This window comes from Vitis vinifera, chromosome 4 (assembly GCF_030704535.1).
Source record: "Vitis vinifera cultivar Pinot Noir 40024 chromosome 4, ASM3070453v1".
NCBI lineage: Eukaryota > Viridiplantae > Streptophyta > Magnoliopsida > Vitales > Vitaceae > Vitis > Vitis vinifera.
The window spans coordinates 17,853,376-17,874,573 of NC_081808.1; the positions used below are offsets into that span (position 1 = coordinate 17,853,376).

Sequence of the window (21,198 nt, forward strand, 5' to 3'; positions counted from 1 at the left end):
GGTGGGCGGCGAAACAACACGCTCGGGAGCATCAAAAGAAGAGCATTGTAGGCCAGTCGGCTCCAGCTTTGATTTGGATTCTAGGGTAAGCAAGCCTTCCCGTGATATCTTCGTTTCAAATCTCACCACGCTCGACTCCATCTCCGAATTCCGTAATCATTCTGTCACCATGAGTACTGAAAAGCCTAGTCCCATTCTTGCAGAATTTGAAGGTAAGATTTACGTGCTTTCTGGTCCTTCTAGGCGCTGTGACTATTCCTTGGAGACCCCCACGTTTGAGGTTTATGATTCCTCCCTTGGCCAGATGGAGCCCCTGCCTGATCCTCCCTTCTACATTAATAATAATTACAATTCATATTATTGCGTCGTAGCTCGCTGCTCCGTTGTGGGATCCTCCATTTTCATGTTGGTTGGTGGCCATTATTATCGTTACCGCATCCAAGACAAGAAATGGGATGAAAGAAAATATGCAATGGATAATATACCCGTCCAGATACCCATGCTTCCTGGTTTTGGTGGCCAGTTGGTGCCTGGTTACGGTGACATTTTCATCTGCTTTCGGTTCAATTCCTTGATTGCAGTCATGCTCCGTTCTGATGGGGGTCGTCCTTTCCAGTATATAAATGAGGTTTTTGATCCTTGTTACCGTCCTGATTCATTTTCTTATAATGGACTAGTTGTCTCGATGGGTGACCATGAGATGTGCATAGTAAAGCCTGCCACAGCAGAAGCTAGAAACAGAGACCGCAGTGTTGTTTATGTGGCCACTTTTCGTGTCGAGAAACTATATTCCTCACCACCTGCCTGCAACAGTGATGATTCAGAACAACCACAACCACAACCACCAACCCCACGACCCTTCGTGTCTATTACTTGCCTGAGCAAAGGTTTTTATGACTTGGAAACATGGGGCCGCGAAACACCTAAAATTTCCGGTGCCTTCTTCCATCGATGGGAATGAAGGACGGTTTGTCTCTCTCTCATACATATTTCTATATGCATCTATACATTTGTTCATCTAGTTATATTCATTCTAAGAAAGCCAAAGATTAAGAAATTTGATTTCCGAAGGGTGACTATTATGGTTGAGAAGTTCTAAGGTCTTGGAGATACACAAATCATTCTGTTTAGAACGCTATTCATCCTATGGGAAGAGCAAAAAATTCTACAAATACTTCGTCAAATAAATATAAAAGTAGGGATAAAAGTGTCTTTTCATTAATGGCCATTCCCGTATAAACAAAATGAAAATTGCGCTGGCATTTGCTCCGATTAGCAGCTCTCAAAACCGTTAACGTTCGGTTATCTTTGCGATCCTTCTCGATCCTTTTTGCTTCCTCGAAATCCGAACCAGAAGAATAAATCCTAACCCTAGAAATTGAGATTTTGTGCAGAGGAGAGAGGGAAGATGGGAGGCAACGACGTGCTGTTGATAGCTACCCGACTACGTCTGCTCGCCGTCGACGTGACGAAGCTGAAAATCCTTCACTACTCATATACCGAATTTACGGCACCGACATTGCCGGTTGTGCAAGTGTTCGATTTCGTGGACGGGGGTTATTCCTTTGGAGCGAGATTTTTCATGTGGGGTTCCAAACTTTATATGGCCGGCGGTGAAAGAACTCGCTGGGATGCATCACAAGAAGAGCTCAGAAGGCCACTCGGCGCCGGCTTTCCTTTGGAATCTAGGGCAAGCAAGCGTTCCCCACTTATCTTCGTTTCAGATTTCACCACGCCCGATTCCATCTCCAAATTCAGTAGAGCTAATTTCAGGATGATAACAGAAAAGCCTAGTCCCATTATAGTAGAGTTTGGAGGTAAGCTTTACGTGCTGTCTGGACCTTCTTGGCACTATAACCATCCCTTGGAGTCCCCCACGTTTGAGGTTTATGATCCGTCTCTCGACGAATTTGAGCCCCTGCCCGATCCTCCCTTCTACATTGATAATAATTTCAATTCATATGATTGTGCCGTGGCTGGCTACTGTCTTGTGAAATCCTCCATTTACATGTTGGTTGGAAACCGTTGTTATTGTTACCGCATCCAAGACAATCAATGGGATGCTGATGGAACTTCAATGGATGAAATAGGTGTCCACAGATATGCGTTGCCTTGTTTTAGTGGGCAGTTTGTGCCTGGTTACAATGACATTTTCATTTGCTTTCGTTTCCATTCCCTGATTGCCATCATGCTCCGTGATGACGGTGGTCATTCATTTCAGTATATAGATGATGAGGTTTTTGACCCTTATTACCACCCTGATTCATTTTCTTATAAAGGACTAGTTGTTGCCATGGGTGGGCATGGGATGTGCATCCTAAAGCCTGCCATGGCAAAAGTGGGAAACACAAACCGTTGTGTTCTTTATGTGGCCACTTTTCATGTCAAGAAATTGGATTCCTCGGTCGATGACGCCAAACGAGCCTTGACTAGTGCGGAAAGTTCCATAGCTCCTACCTCTAAGATAGCCAAGATGGTTACTGATTCTGATATCGGAACTTCTCATCATCATCGCGGTAATCATCATTCCAGTCATTCTGGTTATCATAATATAGATCATTCATTGTATTTAATTAAAGAATTTTATGTTGAAGATGTTAGAGAGAGTGATGATTCAGCATCTCTCCAAGAGAGTGATCCACCGCCACCACCCCAAGAAAGTGATCCACAACCACCATCAACCCCACGACCCTTCGTGTCTATTACTTGTTTGAGCAAAGGTTTCTATAACCTCGAAACATGGGGCCCTGAAATACCTTACATTACCAGCGCATTCTTCCATCGATGGGAGTGAAGGATGGGTCTGTCTCTTTCTCTCATACATCATTTTTTATTTATCTCTATGCCCAGTTACATGCAACCTAAGATAAATAGCCACTATCTAGAGCATTATGAACTTGCCTTTATAGGGATACATCTTACTCACATGAGTATATATATATATATATATATATATATATATATATATATATTTATTTCGGTCAAATCAAATCATAAATATCTATCCTAGCACAAGATGTTTTCTCTGTGACCTTTTTTTGGTATTTTGATTATCATAACCCACATAGCATGGTATTTTGGTAATATTAAAGATTGTGCAGGTCAAGACAAGTGCTAGAATGGAATAAGTTATCATTAAACCCACTCTCTCCACAAGATACATGGAAGAACAAGCCATTAGACAACCCAAAGATTTATTAATTAAAGTGAATTCTAGCTTAATTTGTTCAAGGAAAGCTGAAAATATGTATGCATAAGGAAACCAAAACTTACCCAATAAAAGTAACACTTTTTCCATGGCATCTTCATGCATGTTAAGGAGTACCAAAAATCCTTTTCTAGGACATTGTTATGGTAATTCCAAGGACCAAAGTATAGTTATTTCTATTTTTCATTCGAGTTGATAAAATCCTTGTGGATAACTGACCTCATTGATCACTGTTTTTTATAATTTGATGCTCCTATCTTATTGATGAACCTCTAGATGTTTGTCTGTCAAAAAATGAATCATCTAGATCATCAAAATCTTGTACAATGTCATCATTTGCGTATGGGTTGCAATGGTATGGTTTATTCTTAAATTTTGGAAGAAGTGGCAAGTAATTAGTATATTGACATTTAATTTTCACTTTACAAGGTAGTCTAGGTCTAGGTCTAGTTCTATGCCTCTTAGATAATGTGATTTTTACAATCTTATAATTGCATTGGATTTGTAATATAAGCTCCCAGTGTTAGGATATGAAGGTGGAATCTTTGCAGAATCTAGTAGGGAAACTAAACAATCTGGCATTAATTTATATTCTTGAGTGAGATGAGGAGCTTTTTGTCCTTATTTACTCTTTGTTCTAATTTTCTTTATCACTGGACTTTTTTTTAGGAAGATTCTATTGGAAATCTTCAATCCCTTCCATGGTTTATTTGTTTGTTTGTGTTTTTTTTTTTTTTTTTTTTGGGTTGTTGTCTTAGGGTTGCTCCTATGAAGAAGATCCTAATTTGATCTCAAAGAGTTTGGAAATTCTTACTTAGGAAAGAACATCTTTTTGCCTTCCCTTGACAACTGATATGGTTGAGAAATTTTAAAGGCTTGGACACACACACACCATTCCATTATGTTGTGTGAATATACATATTCTATAGAATTGTATGGCTATTGAATCTAAACATAAAGATGCTATCTAGCTTATGAAAATGTCTTTGGTATGCTATGTTTGTTGTCTAGGTTAGTGTTGTTTGTGTTCCATTCCATGCATAAAATAAGTTTTGTGACTGCTAAATGTAAATGGTGTTCTTAATTAATTCAAGTTCTTCTCATTGAATATTTGGTAACTTTCTTTTAGTTCTAACTCTTCTCCATATTTAGTGTCTTGTAGAGGACCTGATTTTTCTCCACAAACATGACTTGGATACCAATCCTCTATTGTGAAAGTTAGTCCTACGACAATTAACTTTGAGTTTCAAGTATAAAGTCACATTCCATGCTTTGACTTATATCCATATGACATGTCCTGAAATCAAACATGATGACTTAGGACACTACATATGTATATATGACAGTGTTTTGATTCAACATGTTCAATGTTTGGTAGTCATCATAGTCTTTAGTTTTCGACTATACATACGAAGTTTACATCAATTGTTGGTCACGGTACAATTCTTGCATTCTCTTGTAGATATTTTTGAAGTGTGCTCTAATGTAGATATTTGGAAGTCTGTTCTAATGCACCATTTTTCATCCACTCTTGGAGATTTTTTCTAAGTATGGAAATGATGGCATTATAGTACATGTTTATTGTGTAGATAATGCTTATGCTTGCATGATATATTGGGAAGCATTTGTATAAATAATGTTTGTTAAAATTTCAAACTCTTCTTGCAGGTCTGAAACTTCTTCATTGCTGTTAAAATTTTAAATCATTTGTCAAGATCATTGATTGGTTTAAGGATTGAGCAGTCGTCAAGGTGGTTGTTTCCTGTAATTTGGGCAGAGGATGAAGCTGAACTTCTTGAATAAAGAATAAGTGAAACACTGCACTTAGAGTTTTAGTTCTTTCAACGGTTGAAGTGTTATCTCCATCAGTGACCACAAAGTAATCTCTTTCTTTGTTAAAAAAATGCTTCAATGTCGTTTCATTGTCTCTGTTTGTGAAAATGTGTCCTTCCAACTTGGATTGGTCATGGTTTGAGAGCTTACAATGGGGCTTGGTACCAGTTCAGTTGTGGAGTGGAGTTTAGTCCACAAAAAATTAGGATGTGTTTGGTGCTTGGAAGTTGTGGTGGAAAGAATATTGAATACAACGGAAAAAAGGTAAGGAAATCAAATACAAGTTTTGCTGCAACTAATTTTCCCACTATTCACACAAACAAAAAATGAAGAATATGTTTGGTTCCAAAGAATATTAGGGGAAGAAAAAACAATATACTATAAAAATTGATATATTTTTATATTATTTAATTTTTGTATAGAAAAGTTAAATATGTGAAAAAAGTTTGGTAACTTTTATCAAGGATAGTTTTTTGTTCTCTAAAACAAAAAAGAAATACGAAAACACCGTTTGACAATAAAATATTAAAACAAAAAATAGAATATTTTTCGAGGATATCTTTTAGGTATTTTTTATTGTTTTCACTTGTTTTCTAACTATTGTTTTAATAAATAATTATACAAGAATGTAGAATGATTAAAAATAAAATATTAGATATAAAAATTATTTAATCTTTATATAAATGAGTTAAAATAAATAAAACGAGTTTAAAATAACAAAAATAATAATTTATCAACTTTTAATTTATTTTTTTATTTTCCTTCACTTTTTTTTCCTTTGTATTTTCCTTCAAATTTTCTGAAAACCAAACATAGCCTTAATGTTTTAAATGGGAGTACCAAAACAACAATAGGGTGAAATAATTTTGACAACTTCATACTTAATCAATAGGATACCTACTAGAAAGTTAAAATTTCATACTCCTCTTGATACCCCTAAATTCCAACTTTATTTGGTCTTCATTCCTCTTCAGGTTTTTGGGTGTGAGGGTTTCACTCATGTTCACAGTCATAATCGGAACAAGTTAGACCCGGTTAATGTTTCCATCCTCCTCCGAAATGTTTATATTTAATTAGGCAAAACAAACAAACACGACGTTACTTGCAAGAGAGATTTTCTTGGATTTGTTATTCTTTTTTTCAATTCAACGTGTTGCTTGATATGAATTTTGATTACTTGTAACAATGTTGACTTGCTTGATAATGAGGTTATGCTTTCAAAATTATAGAACTTTTCTATTGGAGACAAAGACTTTACATTCAGCTTATCATTACTTTATAATTGGAAAATCCTGGTTCAGAAATGAACTTACAGATGAAAGGAAGCAGTTAAAACAGTCCTCAAATAGGTGTATTGGTTGATCCAAAAGCACTTTGCACCGTCTAGAATTAAGTGGTAGGGCCTCCTAATTCTGTTAAATAAGCACTATGTTACCTGGGTTAGGGGTACAAGTGTCTAGTGTAGGTATGTGTCTAGGTATATGGTCCTTCACATCTCAAATCTTATGATTCAAGGACTTGTTGAAAAGTGATTTTGGATGGTATTTAATACAAAGAGTGAAAAAACATAGGATGTTTCAATAACCCAGTAGTTGTATATGATTCTCTTCTCTATAATATTCTCTACTATATAGTGGAATGATTTTCTCTCATCCATAAACATAAGCATGGTTGGTCGAACCATATTAAAACTTCGTGTACCATTTGTAATTATTTTATCTTTGTATTATTGAATTAACCTTGTTTGTATTAAAGTTTTCATTGTTACAACACTTTTGAGGTTTACCCACACTGCATGGGTAGAGTTAGGTGAAGAGAGGCAACATTCGAGAGACAATTCTATCCGTTAGGAAGACAATATAAGAACTATGGTATCCTAGTGCTCAAGGCTTGTTCAAGCACTTGAAACTAGAATGAAGAGGGGCGTGTGATGACAATTCCTTTCTCAAGCAAGGAGTCTATGGTTGATAGAGTGTTTGGGTTAGAGGTGTCCAATGGGTTGAGCGGCCCATTTTGGCATGTGGTCAGACACGCCAAAAGGTTGGTCGGGCTTACATAACCCAATTACTATAGGAGGTTGAGCTGACATGGCCCAAAGGAATGAGTTGTCTTGGGCTTAGGGAGATGGCACATTGTGCCATAATGCTGGCCCATTGTGCCAACCCACTTGGCATGTTCAATTATTACTTTTTTACTTTTATTATATATCAAATGTGTATAATACTCATTTCAATAATTATATAACGACTAGTTTGAAGGATAAAAAAAATAAATCAATAGCTATTTTTAATTTTTCAAGTCAAATATCTATATTATTTTTCTCCCTATTTCCTTTTATGTTCCAATATTTTAAATTTAATTTTTTTTTTACTATTTTTAAAAATAAAAAATTAATATTTCTATAGATTTTACGATTACAAACTCGATAAATATAAAAAATAAAAATTATAATTATTAGAGTTGTTTAAAGTAACAAAAAAGAAATTTCATTTAATAATAAAAAAAATAAAATGACCTAAAAAATTTTAATAAAATGAATAGCCCATGAGCTGTGGGCTACAAGCATGGGCCATCACTATGACACGGCACAACACGACATGATTAGCCTATGGGCTTATAGGTCATGTCAAACTACCTATTTGGTTTGCATGGACCAAGTCGATTTGGTTCGATCCGACCTGGTACGATTTTTAAGTGTGAAATGTCAATCTTGCACGTTAGTCCGTAAAGACCGGGTGAACATTAGCCATTGGACACCTCTAATTTGTGTGTGAGTGTTTTAAAGTGAAAAAGAAGGAAAAGCACTATCTCACATGGGAAAGTGACAAGCACTCTACTGGATTTATATATTAACCCACTTCTCTCAGAGGGACGCAAGAGAAGTCTTGCGCTCGAGTCCATGAAAGGGAATTCGGGTGATTCGGATTTTCCCTTCTTTTTTTTTTCCCATAAATATGGGTGGTCACCATTTTTGGTCAAAGCTGCCAAAATTTTCGTTCTGTGGTCAACATTTTTTGTGAAAGCTCCAACTCCTATCCTCCTCCATGCAAAAAGAACCCTTGACCTATTGGACTCTTCTATATATAATTACTAACAAATTTATATACTTCAACTTTTCATCTCTCATTTTAATTAAAAAAAAATGGATATCAACATATTTTTACAAACACAAAATATTAAATATAAAAATTTAATAAATAATTTAATTTTTATTATCTTATATACAAATTTTATTTTATTAAATATTAAAATATATAAAAACTATTATCATAATTTTTTTAATGAATATTTATATTAATTAAATATAATAAAAATAAAATATAAACATGTTAAAAATCATACATATATATAAATCTAAATAAAATATTTTTGTATAAAATGTGTTTTTAAATTCTATTTATTATTAATGTATAATTTATATAAAATAATTTTAATATGTGTATTATATTTTATTTTATTATATTTTGGATTTTGAATCGTAAGAATTAGAATTTTGGACCAAACTAACCTTCTGCGCATGCATAATGTGGACACGGGAGATTGGGTTGCTTTCGAAACTTATATGCAAAATAGCCCATTTGAATCCACGTTTTTTATTTTTGTCCCAAAATTTTAACATGTGTAAAAGGTAATTTTGTCCCACAACTCTAAGAATTACATGTGGGAAAAGGCCAGCTACAAAGCTAAGTGGCAGCAAAATTCCTTTCCTCCCCACTGGATGTCTCTGCGTGTGGGCAAAGTCTGGGAGTCACGAAATCTGAATGCCATTCCAGCCCCTTTTTCTCTCTCTCTCTAAACAAACTTCATTTTTTCTCTTTTCATTATTTTTCTTTCCTGCCAAACAAACATCAACGGTTGAGCAGAATTTTGTTTCTTTCTCCATTTGCAAATTTGGTGTCAGTACTCTCCCACTAGAATTCCCTTTCCTCTCTTTCCGTTACTCGCTTGTCTTTCTGGAATTTGCTTTCGGAATCCGCTTTCTGTTTCTCGAAAAGTTTAGCTTTACTTTTTTTTCCTTTCGCAGGATTTATTCAATTTAATTTTTTTAACAATCCTGCCAACCAAGCAGACTAGAGCGAGCTTGGTTCTGGAATGCCCCGGCCATCTTTTCTGTTTCTCTAGGGTCAAGTTTCTCTCTCTAGAATCGTCTCATTCAAGGAGGCCAGAATGAGCTAGGTTGCTTTTTTTTTTTTTTTTTTCTTTTTTCTTTTTTAATGGAATTTTCGCTCTAGAAGTTTCTTGCTCTTTCTTTGAAGGATTCTCCTCGGCCAAACAGGGCGGGATGAGCTCGGTTCGGGCGTGTCCCAGCAACGCCTTCCGCTACAACGGAACTTTGTGCAGTTGCAACCCCGGTTATGTCCTCAACGCTACCACTGGCGCCTGCAGTTTGTTCTGGGAAACTGCGGCGGACGGTTGGCTGGTGAACTCCGGGGTTGGCTACTCCATCTCGTTTCCGACTACCATCTTTGACTTCGATAAGATCAAGAAGTTCACGCAGTCTCAGGCCATGTTCCTCGAGGCGACAGTGGTCATGCTGATCTCCTGGCTCTTCTTCTGTTTTTTTGTTCGGTTCGGGAGTCTTGGCGATGGCAGGACGATCTGGTTTCGGATCCGCTGGTGGATTAGCAGATTGGATATCTCCTTCGCAACTCGACATTGGTTGGTAATGTCCTCTCTTTTTTGGAAAATAAGTTCTGGGAATTCCTTATGGTAATGTTTTCTCCTTTTTGGAAATAAGTTCTCGGAAGTGCTCATTTAATAGACTCAATCACATATTTGGTAAGCTTTAGCAGCTATTGTGCCTGTGCCATGTGTCTGTTTGGGAATTTCTATTTTCTGTGGATAGCATTACTTCTCTTTGTAACAGAATTCCGATAAATTGTTTTGGAAAAATAATAAAGGACAAAAATCGTGTCACACGAATAGAAACAGTCCCAGAGATGTATGTTTGGGTGGGGGGAAGGGAGTGATTATCGCTAGTCACGATTGGTGCTACCAATTTGTGTGATTGGTTCATGTGATTTGGCAGCTGATGAATGGTGAATTTTCTGAATTGTTTCAGCAAATAGGCACATGGTATAAAACCCTTAATTTTGTAAATATTTACTTGTCAATGCCTTTAAAGCAACTGGTGAAGTTCATTTGCATTATACAGCATGTGAGTGGTTTTTTGTTATATGTATGGAGATATTGATGTTGAAGTCTCTATTGATAGGCAAAATTAAGGGATTACTAGATGTTGTATTTGGGTTAGGAAATGAAGTGAATCTTACTGGAAAAGGATGAATATTCAAGGAGAAATATAGATGGGGATCTTGTAAGGAAAACACCGATAACAGTAGGAGGATACTGAGATGTTCATTCAGGAAGGGGTTGTTTTTTGTCAAGGGGATTGGGATTTAAATGGAGTACATCAAAGAAGTATTTTTCTTTTTAGCTCTCTATATGTTGATTTATTTATTTATTTAACCAAAGAGTTCAACAAAGTTCTTATGAGCTTAATTATGAGAAAAGCACTGATTTCACAAAGAAGCAAGAAGAGGGCATTTGTTGCTAGTGGTCTTCTCCTCCTCAAGGGGATTCCCAAGATCAATTTTGGTGGGTGTTATTTGAGAAACCCAAACCAAATGGTCATTGGAGGGATTATAGAAACCATAGAGGGAACTTAATGCTTGTTCTCTTGAAATTGATCAGTCATGGTTTAGCAATTGTGATTATAATCCTAGCACTAGTAGAAGGGAGTAGAGAAGCTAGGGCATACTTGCATATTGTTTTGTATATTTGTCTTGGATTGCCTTCACAACAACTAAAACTTATGAGAATTCTATTTAGAGTTCTAATTTTCCACTTCCCCCTTTTCGTTTTTTTGAACCAAAATCCGCATGGCAAGATTGAATGCCAATGTTCAACAAGGATGTGAAAATTTTGATGTAGTGTCCCCAAAAGACTAAAAGATTAATCAATTCATCTTAGATATGAAAGCATGATTTTCAAAATGAGAATGTTCTGCCTCTACATGCTATCACCTACCACACTGACACCTGATCAATCAATTTATCTGTTACTTCAAGATGAATTTCTTATTCTTCTACAAATTTCAAATGTAAAAGTCTTTCTGTTCTAGTTTGTGCTCTTATTTATTTATTTGTATGTTTCCTATTTACTTTTTATTATTGACCAGTATTCTTTGATCCTTGGTTGTTATTAGATCTGCACGTCATAACATAGAAGTTTATCAGTTGTCCACTTAAGAAATGATCTATTGTTATTTCACAGCAATTATTGAATACTGCCATATGAGGTTCCATTTTTCCAGGAATGCCTTTTGTTCAATGTTCTTTTTTACAATCTCATTTGTAGCTCTAATGCACCTGGGATTGTTAAACTTTGAACTGACTGCAGCTGACATGTTTTTTATGCAGGAGGATCAAAAGGTAGTTAAAAAGCGGAAAACAGAACTTGGTGGAACTTTCTCAATAGCAAGTTGGATACTTTTCATCGGTTTATTTGCTGCGTGAGTAATTGTTATTTGCTGCATGAGTAATTGATAGCATCTTTCTCTAAACAGTAACAGTGTTGTGAATCTTGTGATATTTAGTTCCATTCAACTCATGATATGTTTGGGGTTTATTTGTTTCAGATCATTGTATGATTTGGTATCAACTTAGCTTTTCAGTTCTGTCTCAGGTTGCTCTATCAAATCATATCAAAAAGGAGCATTGAGGTGCATAACGTAAAAGCGACAAATGGCCCTGATTTAGCTTCTTTTGTCAATGACATGGAATTCAATATAACAACCATTTCTAGTATGACCTGTTCAAATTTGCGTGGCCTTGGAACTTTGGTTACTGGGAATCCTGGTTTCCTTGACCATAGAGTTTTGCCTCTATCAACCATTGTGAGCTATTTTTGTCAAAACACCAGCCGGGGACCAACTGTAATCCTTAGGTGCAGCAAGTGCCAGATTATTCAAGATAATTTATATATATCGTGGCACTTCGTGGATCTTCCCAATAGCCCTGCAGCTGCTGTTGGTTTCCAGTTCAGCCTTCTAGCAAAGAGCCATGCTAGCAAGAAGCATGTGAGTTCTGTCAGGGGCTTACTGAAGAATGGAAGCAGTCTAGATGATACTCCAGTTACATTCAGAGGGGTGGATGCAAATGTGCTGAAATTTAATTTATTTCCTCGAATATACCGTAACTTCCACAATCTTAGGCTTATTCAACCTCTGTTTCGTGAGTTTCTACGGGGTCCATCTTTTCATGAGATAAATAAGCTCCGAGCCTCTCTTGAAAGTCCTAATGATGGACTACTCAACATGACAGTATATGTCAATCTTTTATCTTCCTATATTGTTGAAATCGACAACCAAAATATTATGGGTCCTGGTAGGTAATTTGCTTCAGCATATCCATATATGATTATTTCTTTGGTGAATTTTCTCTATATAATATCTGATTGGCTTGTTCGAACGCTTTTGTTATTTTATCCACCATTTCATTATCTACATTGATGTGCTTGAGCTGACATGCATTAAATCTTTGATCAAGTGTAGATGTAGATTATACCATTGATTATCCACTTGTTTTATTAGAACGGTTAGTTATCTACTTTATTTCATTTATTAGCAATTATAATGTGTAAAAGTGAGCCCCCCCAAGGTGTAGCTTAGTAGTAGTGCCCTCTGGCAATGAACCAGAGGTTCCAAATTCAAGCCATCTAGGTATTTAAGTAATGTAGGGTAAAATGGTTGGCCCATATCACCAAAATGTCTATGTACCAATTCTAAGTTTCTAACACATCTCAAATCAACTCAACAGAGCTTTAATCCTATGATTTTTTAGATGTAGACATGGGCTGTTCAACATGGAAAAGCCCAAACATTTTAAAGAAATCATGTAAAGAAATAGGAGCATTTTGATCTTCTTAGAGTTCCCAGTAGAGCTTATAGTCTTTTTCACTCCCTCTCTTTCCTTTTCCCGTTTCCCTTTTTTGTGTGGGAAGGATGAAGAGAAGTAAAAAAAAAAAAGGAGGGAGAGAGGGAAGGTTCCCTTTTAGCCTTCCTATTAATTTAGTTGAGCCTTTGATTCAGGGATCCTCTTTGTTTATCAATAGTAATTGTATGGGCCCCAATATGGAATTTCATGGGAGGACATTTAGAGTGCGTTTGACAGTGATTTTAGGAAGTGTTTATAGTCTTTCTAATATTTGAAAATTTTTATCTTTCAAGTATTAAAAATGCTAGAAACACTTCCTAGAATCACTGCCAAATACACTCTCAATCAATCAAACATTTATCTAGAGTCTTGCCCTTTGTCAAATCTTTGGCCATGTCATTTAGTTGACATGTTTTTCAATATGGGGTAATAGTATTTGAGCTAAATATAAGTTTGGATTGGCCTATAGAAATCCAAATTAGTCATTCAGTAAAATTTAGGTTTGGTTATCAATTAATTTCAATCAACTTAGCTGAGAATAAGAAACAAATCAAACTGGCCTGAAAATTTTATTTCATATTGTCCTATTAGTTTTCAACACCAGCCTGTTGCGATACTTGGTTTTAAGCATTTACCCTTGATCAGAGAGGAACCTTAAAATGGTATTCCTAACCTAATAATTAATGTTTCAAAATGACTTCTTTGAATGCAACTCTAGTTGCTACATGTCTTACTTGCAAATTGTTCTTTAACAAAAATTATTCATATCAAATTCTGGTTGCCCTCAATGATAATATAATGCTTTCTTGTTTTAAAATTGCAGTGAGCTTTCTAGCGGATCTTGGTGGCATATATTGCATCAGTATTGGCATATTTTTTTATTTCTTGGTCCAAGTATATTTCTTGTCTCTTTTCAAGTTCCTCTGCTTTATTTTTTCTTCATCTAATAATTAATAGAAGTTTAGAGGAGAAATAACCCAAATAAATGAAGATTATACAATTGCTTATTTGAAGCCTTCATGTTGCATTGGTTTCTCTAAAAAGGGCATAGAGCATTTTGGCATCTACTGAATCAAAGCATAATATTCGAGCAAAGTTCTTCCAATTGGATGTCAATGATCACAAGGCCTAATGGTGGGTTTTCAGTCTTCTATTGTTAGTTGGCATGACACGTGATGCTTATGTGCAACAAAGTGATGATGCAATGATGAAAGAGGTGGTGCTTGTGAGGGTGGTGGTCTTGCCATTCATGGTGGTTGTTTGGTTTTGCTGGCATTGGGCCAGTGATGATAGTGGTATTAATATAGTGGTCATGGTGGTTGTCTAATGGTGTAGGATGGTAATGCTGGTGGAGTGCTATCAATTACATTTTATTACAATTACAAGTCACGTACTAATAGAACTATATAGATTTGGGTCAATTGAAATGTTCTCTGTTGCCTTTCTATATTTATTGAGAAACAGAATAAAAATGCTGTTTTAGAGCAATGCTAATGCTGGGGAAAAAGGCTCAAGTTAAACTGCCTCTCTATCTGTAAATTGGGGCCTCATTCTTGATATGTTAACACATTTTGTTTCAGGGAGAAATGGGTTGGGTGGATCAAGTTTTTTGTTTTTGTTTGTTTCTTTTCTACTTTTTATTTATTTATTATTTTTTAATTTTTTGTGGGGGTGTAGTGGCTGGGTGGGTGGGTAGGGTATGTTTGAAAATTATTCTTCAAAACAATTTTTTGTTCTTTAAGATAGAAAACTGTTTCCTAACTTAAAAAACACATTTGACAATTTCTTTTTTTATTATTATTATTAAAAATGGTTTTTTGAAAGTGGGTTGTTTTTTTAGAACAAATACTTTGTTTGAAAATGGGCTGTTTTTTAGAACAAATTGGAACTGCTTTCAAGTATTTTTTTTTTTTTTTTGTCGAGTGTTTTGAGAAAAAATTGAAAATATGAATTATTATTTTCAAGTGTTTGGTTAATCTCTCCATCTATTTCTCTTTTGACACCTTTGTCTACCACTGGTGTACTTTGGTTCATTGTTATTAATATTATTTTTGCCTATTTAAAAAAAAAATTGAAAATATGGAGAATACTTTGGGAGCTTTTGCATGGTAAATAAATGCTTAGTATTTTCATGGAGAATAAGCCAAGAAAACTGTTTTCCATATTTGAGTTCTCAAACAAGTTTTGTTCCTGAAATCAATTAAGAACCATTCTCAAGAATTGTTCTTAAAGACTGTTTCTTGAGAACCGTTTTTGAGAACTTTATCAAACAGGCCCTTAATTTCCAATTGTTGTTTCTATAAGATCCTTATAAATTGAGTGGACCAGGGAAAACTGTTATCATAACTAACATGATCATTAAAAATGAAGAAATGATTATCCTTATGTCACAAAAATTATCATCCCAAGGGAGTTGTATTCTGCCCTTTGCACCTTGGGCCATGTTATTAACTTATTAGAAAGGTATCCTCTTGGTCCTTTTTTTCTTATCTGAATGGCATAGAGGAATATAAATCAGAAATCCTGCAAATACTTAATAAAAGTAACTGTTCCTTGATTTTCTGTTTGTGACTAATAGTACTTCCAAGATTCTCCTGACTTGTATTGTTCACAGTGTGAGTACAGAATCAAGAAGCTCCGAAATGAAGACAGCATAATGAGGAAGATTAGAAATCGGAGAAAAGCCCAAGAACATTGGGATAAAGTAAGTGTTTTCTATTTTATATATTTATTTATTTATTTTTATTGAGCCTTTATTTTCTTTCAATTCCTTTTTTTTTTCTCTAAATTGATCAAATTCCAAGTGTTTGCTTGCTAATGCCTATCATGTGAGATTTCAGTTGAACTGACTGCTATATATATGCTGTTTGACCAGTTGAGAAAATATGTAATGTACACATGGGGTTGTAAAACATTGGATGATAACTACAACAACAATAAAAAGGAAGCAACTTGCACTGATATTTTCAGACCTTTTCATGGCAATGGATCATCAAGAAAACAAAGGCAGAGGAGCAGGATGGATTCTATTAGTTTAAACCAGAAAGCCAGTTTACCGAGTCAGAAAGTAATGCTCTATCAATTTCAGTTTGCAATAACATTAATTTATTTCCTTTTCTGGAGCTGGTATTTCTCTGTAAGTTTTCTCCCTGGGCAGGATGTGAGCTGTTTTGATTAGACGATTTTATTTTGCAGAATGCCATTCAAGAAAGCAGAGATACTCAAGAAATTAAATCTTTTTTAGCAGGAGCTTCATCAAGTGCTGAAAGGAGTTTGTCACATCCAAAGAATGAAGCTGTGAGTTGCTTTTCTTCTGTTGCTTGCAATTTATCTATGGTTTCCTTAGATACATAATTCTTCATTTTGATACAAGACTTATGGTAATCTATGTACACATATACGTGTGTAATATTCTCACTCTAGTTACAATAGGTCTGTAGACATCTTTGGTACTCTCAAATTACTAATTTTTTCTTAGATATTCATCTGTATTATTTTCTACTGATTATTGAAATTTTATGATTACTTTTTTTTTTTTTTTTTTGATAGGCAAGCGAAATTTTAGGATTACCTATTAAGATTATAATTGGATGGAGTCAATTTTCTTTTTCTTTTATTTTTATCTTTTACATTTTTGTGTGTATTAGCTTCTAGGATTAAGGCTTTGTTGAGTATCAAACTCTGGTGACCTGACATTTTACTTGAAGGGAGGCCACCATGGAAATTGGAAATCCAAAATTGACAGCTCGAAAATATTTAAAGTTACCAGGTTTTTCTTGGGAAAGATTAGTTCAATAATCATAAGGGAGGGTTTTTCAAATTTCCTCAAATTTTATCTCCATTAATCTCCAAGAATAATAATTTATCACTCTTAAGTATCTTGTCTTTGAATACTAATCATGACTGCATGCTAAAAAACTTGGAAGTGGAGAAAGACTTGAAGCCTAATTAAATAAACACCATGCTCGATACTGTTTGAACTAATGCTATGCTTCTTCTCCTTGAATAACTGCAACAGAGATTGGATTCAATGTAGTAGAAATTAGTTTCCTAAAATGAAACTCTGGATTCACATTAGTTTCCTTATTAAAAAAAAAAAAAAAGTGTTAGCTTCCTGAAATGATATTGGATAGGATAAAGATTGCTGGATATGGATCTCAAATTGTTGCTGGCAGTGCTTTTTCATCTTGAATAGTGGCTGTGGTCACATGTTATATTGCTTGTTGTCGGAGTTATATGTTGTAAGGATTATGGACTCCGATTTTTTTTGAAGTGTAATATGGATCATTCCCTGATGGTTGACTGATGAAAAAAGAATTGCAGATGCTTTAGAATGAGTATTCTTATTTATTGTTGGTGGAATGTTATCTTTTAAATATGGTCATGAAAAAAATTGATTACATGTCACATGTATTCCACGAGTAACATGATCAATTGTGAATTGTTTTTTTCAAACTCTAAATTGATAAAAATTGGCTTGTTCCCTTGCACATGTTAATTTTCACTTTCTTCTTTTTAATGCTCCCTAGGTTCTGAAAAAAGAGGTGCTTGGAGCAACAAAAGAAGGGAAACAACATGTGGGTTCTCATGAGGAAGATGCCTCTCAGTGTAAAGCATTTGCTCCTGCTGCTGCTGATGTCCTTCCCCCTCCACCCATGTTAGGTAAAAAAATCTTGAAGGTTTAACTCACCCTTTTATTTGGTTTTTTTTTTCTGTTTCTCTTGCATCTTCATTGAGAGTGGCTGTTTCTTCTGTGTTCATGTATTCTTCCACTGAAAATAATCAAGAAGATACATTCTGCATGCCCCTATGAATCTAGGCAATGTGTTAGAGTAAGATGCTAGTCTAAAATATGGTTTCAGAATATAGTTTGAAATGTTATTGCTTCACCTCACGTTTTATTGAATGACTTACTTTAATTGAGTTATGGGATGAGGCGAATGAGGGATACTAGTAGCTATCTGTCTTTCATTACACAGTCCTTCCAAACTGGTACAGGGAAACTGTTTTAATCAAAGAAAAAACATGGTCTTTTTATTGACATAGCTGTCATACTTAAACTATTGCAACAAGACATTTGTTTTTAGTTTTTGGTAACCAGGAAACTCCAACCCCTGCTTCACAGGATATGTGGAAACCACAAATACACAATCCCTCCCCCCAAGAACTGTATATCAAGTAACCCAGGACTCATGTTGGGACCTCTTGTACCTGAGTGGGAGTGCCTTCCAGTTGAGCTGCCTGTAGGGAGCAGCCTACCTAGTTGGGTGTTTCTGTTGATGATTGTGGGGTGTATTATGGCTCAATAATAGAATTGCTCTTCTCTTTGTCCAATTCTAGTTGCAATAACTTCCTTAGGAATTTCTTCATTCTTTTTTTATTATAATAAAACAATTTTTCAAAAGAAGGAAAGGAGGTACAGATACAATTACAATGAGTGATGAGACAAGAACATTGAGGAAGAGAACAGCAAAATGAAGGCAAACCCATAGGAAACTGAACAAACCCACATACATATTAATGAGGAAAAGAACACTAAACATAGGGTTAGAGATAACCCAATCAAGTCCTCTAAGGATTTAGCTCGTCTCCAGCCTAACCATGAGCTGTCTGATTATCTGACCTTGGATTCCAACTCTACCTAGACAACTTATCTCTTTAGGAAATCATGCATGTTTATCCAGTGGACCAGCTGTCAGCATTCTCAGCAACCTGAGGAGGCTAAATATATAACCCAGAAGTCCCTTTCCACTAGGAAGTCTTTAATTTCCATCTAGGATGCCATTTTCAATCCTTCCTACTATCTGTCACAAGTTCAGCATTGAAGGCCATCCGATTACCAGCTGGCTTTAAGAAAGCACCATTACCGGGAAAAACAGTTTTGTTTTCTTAGAACAGAAAACAAGCTTTTAACTTCAAACACACAAGGCATTTTTTTATATTGAAAATATGTTCTTGAGAATTTGTTCTGAAAAAAAAGTTTAAATTGTTTTCGAGTGTTTTTGTACAGTATTTTGAGGGGAAAAAAATTGAAATCGTGAAGAATACTTTGAGAACTTTTGCATTGCACATTACTTTCACAAGGAGAATAAGTTGAGAAAAATATTTTTCATCTTTGAGTTCCCAAGTTGGTTCTTCAAAACAAGTGAGAATCGATTTTAAAAACTACTTTAAAAAAATGTTTTATGAGAATTGTTTTTGAAAAAGTTGTCAAATAGGCCTTAGTGCTGAAACTCTTAACTTGCATGGAAATGCTCTTTACCACCACTTCAGAATGTCAAATGGATTTGGAATATGATAATCTAGTTATAATAAAGCAATGTTTTTTATTGTTTAATGTAGTGTTACCAACCCTTTAAGGGGTTTTTTATACGTCAACTAATTGCTTTATTTGTTGCTTGACCTGGTTGGCAGATTTTAAGCCTGGCACCGAAATTGACATGTCTGATATTCAGAAAAATCTGCAAAATCTGTATGAATACAATGTCATGTTGAGAGAGAAGCTTTTAGCCATTTATGCTTCGAGCTCTGGGAATGAATGTGTGGTCTCTGACAAGGGATCAAGCCAAGGGTAGAAATTTTCAAAGCTATCCAAGTAAAGGCAAGGCAGTGTTCACTCATATCAAAAAGAAGGAAAGGCAGTGTTCACAATTCCACATTGCTTGGTTTTCAGTCACAAAATCCCAAGAGTTTGTTGCTGGAATTTCTCTGGGGAAGGGTGTTGTATACCTAATGAAGGAAGAATCTGGTCTGGATTATTCTCAGTCTCTGGCTCATGGAAAGCACTCAAGGCTCAAGGCTCAAGGCTCAAGGCTCAAATGAGAAATCATAAACATTCATGTGGAGGAGAACCCCCCACCCAATGTTTTATCTGAAAGACATTTCCCTAGATTTCTTCCGAGTAGTCACTGCTCTGTGTTTAGTGTTTGGGTAAAAATTGGTGGAAGGGGTGACTGCATTCCATTCCTGAGCGTTTTTGGTAGAGTTTGATTAATTGATTCAGCATGCATTGGGGTTGAGGTTAAAACAGCAGGAGCTCTACAAATTTTAATGTTGGAATTAGGATAAGAAATTCATTGTTGTACAATATGTGATAACAACGAATAAATACAATGTGTTTTGTTTAAAGGTACAAAATTAGAATTGATGAACGCAAAGCTAGTTGCAATGGCCAAGGACAAAGATAAAATCAAATGGTAATGATGGTACAAGCAAGTAACGAATTTGACATCTTATTTCTTTGTCTAACAATAGTTGTCATCTTTTTTTTAGGGTATATTATGGTATTCTTCCTTTCGTCATGTTTGCCCTCGAAAACACACAAAGAAAAAGACATGGGTTAGTTGACTTGGCAAATCAATTATGCCTCCGTGATGGGCTAGGAAGGAAGCCCTCTCTCAGAGTAGCTTGCTCTAAGTCGCTTGTCCCAAAGCTGCATCAATCTATGATGCATTGGGCATAAGGTTATTTAATTGCGCAAATCGCTCCTACTTTGGACTTGTTTGAAAATTATTTTTTATTTTTCAAAACAATAAAAACCTTGGGGCTGTTTGGTTGCTGTTTTTGAAAACTGTTCTGGAAAACAGTTTTTGAGAACAATTTTTAAGAACAGTTTTTGATGTTTTTTAAAAAAAAATTGTGTTTGGGAACTGAATTTTGAAAAACAGTTTTTGTTCTCAAAAACAAAAAAACATGTTTGGTTGAGTTAATAAAAAAAAAAAATTTAGAACAAATATAACAAAAAATACGTTTGAAAGATGTTTTTTTTTTCTTTTCTAATTAATAAAATATTTTCTTCAAGTAATTTTATATTATAAATTTATAAATAATTTTTAGATATATAGTTCATTTAAATTAAAAAAATTATTTATTTTATTAATTTAAAAATAAAAATATTTTTTTATTTAATTTTTAACTTTATTAAAAATTATAGCATATTTTATTAAGTTGAGATAAAATTGTTCTCATGATTTGTTAATTTTTTTTTTATCTCTTCTAATTCTAAAATTCAAAATGCCAACCCTTTCTTCACTCACTTCTCTCATCGGGCATCAAGAAGCCCTTTTCTGAAGTTGCCTTCCAGCCGAGAGAATCCCTAAAAGGCCCTATTTTCCTCTGCCACTCTCAATCCTCGCAGGTACTAATCTAATCATGTTATTATTATTATTATTATTTTTGCAACCCCCGTTTGATTCCCAAGAAAATCCATCCCCCATTCGA

At 35.0% G+C, this 21,198-nt stretch overlaps 2 protein-coding genes across 2 annotated transcripts; both read left to right on the forward strand.

The window, feature by feature from the left end:
• The first annotated feature begins 1,098 nt into the window (after window positions 1–1,098).
• LOC104879145 (uncharacterized) lies at window positions 1,099–5,130 on the forward strand. Its single transcript, XM_010650950.3, has 3 exons — window positions 1,099–2,516; window positions 2,595–2,801; window positions 4,877–5,130. Exons 1-2 carry the CDS (start codon window positions 1,409–1,411, stop codon window positions 2,792–2,794), a joined length of 1,308 nt encoding a protein of 435 aa, XP_010649252.1. The 5' UTR covers window positions 1,099–1,408; the 3' UTR covers window positions 2,795–2,801; window positions 4,877–5,130.
• Window positions 5,131–8,724: 3,594 nt separating this feature from the next.
• Window positions 8,725–20,135, forward strand: LOC100241127 (uncharacterized). Its single transcript, XM_010650948.3, has 10 exons — window positions 8,725–9,217; window positions 9,298–9,704; window positions 11,464–11,555; window positions 11,729–12,429; window positions 13,802–13,872; window positions 15,593–15,682; window positions 15,854–16,045; window positions 16,174–16,275; window positions 17,508–17,640; window positions 19,393–20,135. Exons 2-10 carry the CDS (start codon window positions 9,324–9,326, stop codon window positions 19,551–19,553), a joined length of 1,923 nt encoding a protein of 640 aa, XP_010649250.1. The 5' UTR covers window positions 8,725–9,217; window positions 9,298–9,323; the 3' UTR covers window positions 19,554–20,135.
• The last annotated feature ends 1,063 nt before the right edge of the window (window positions 20,136–21,198 follow it).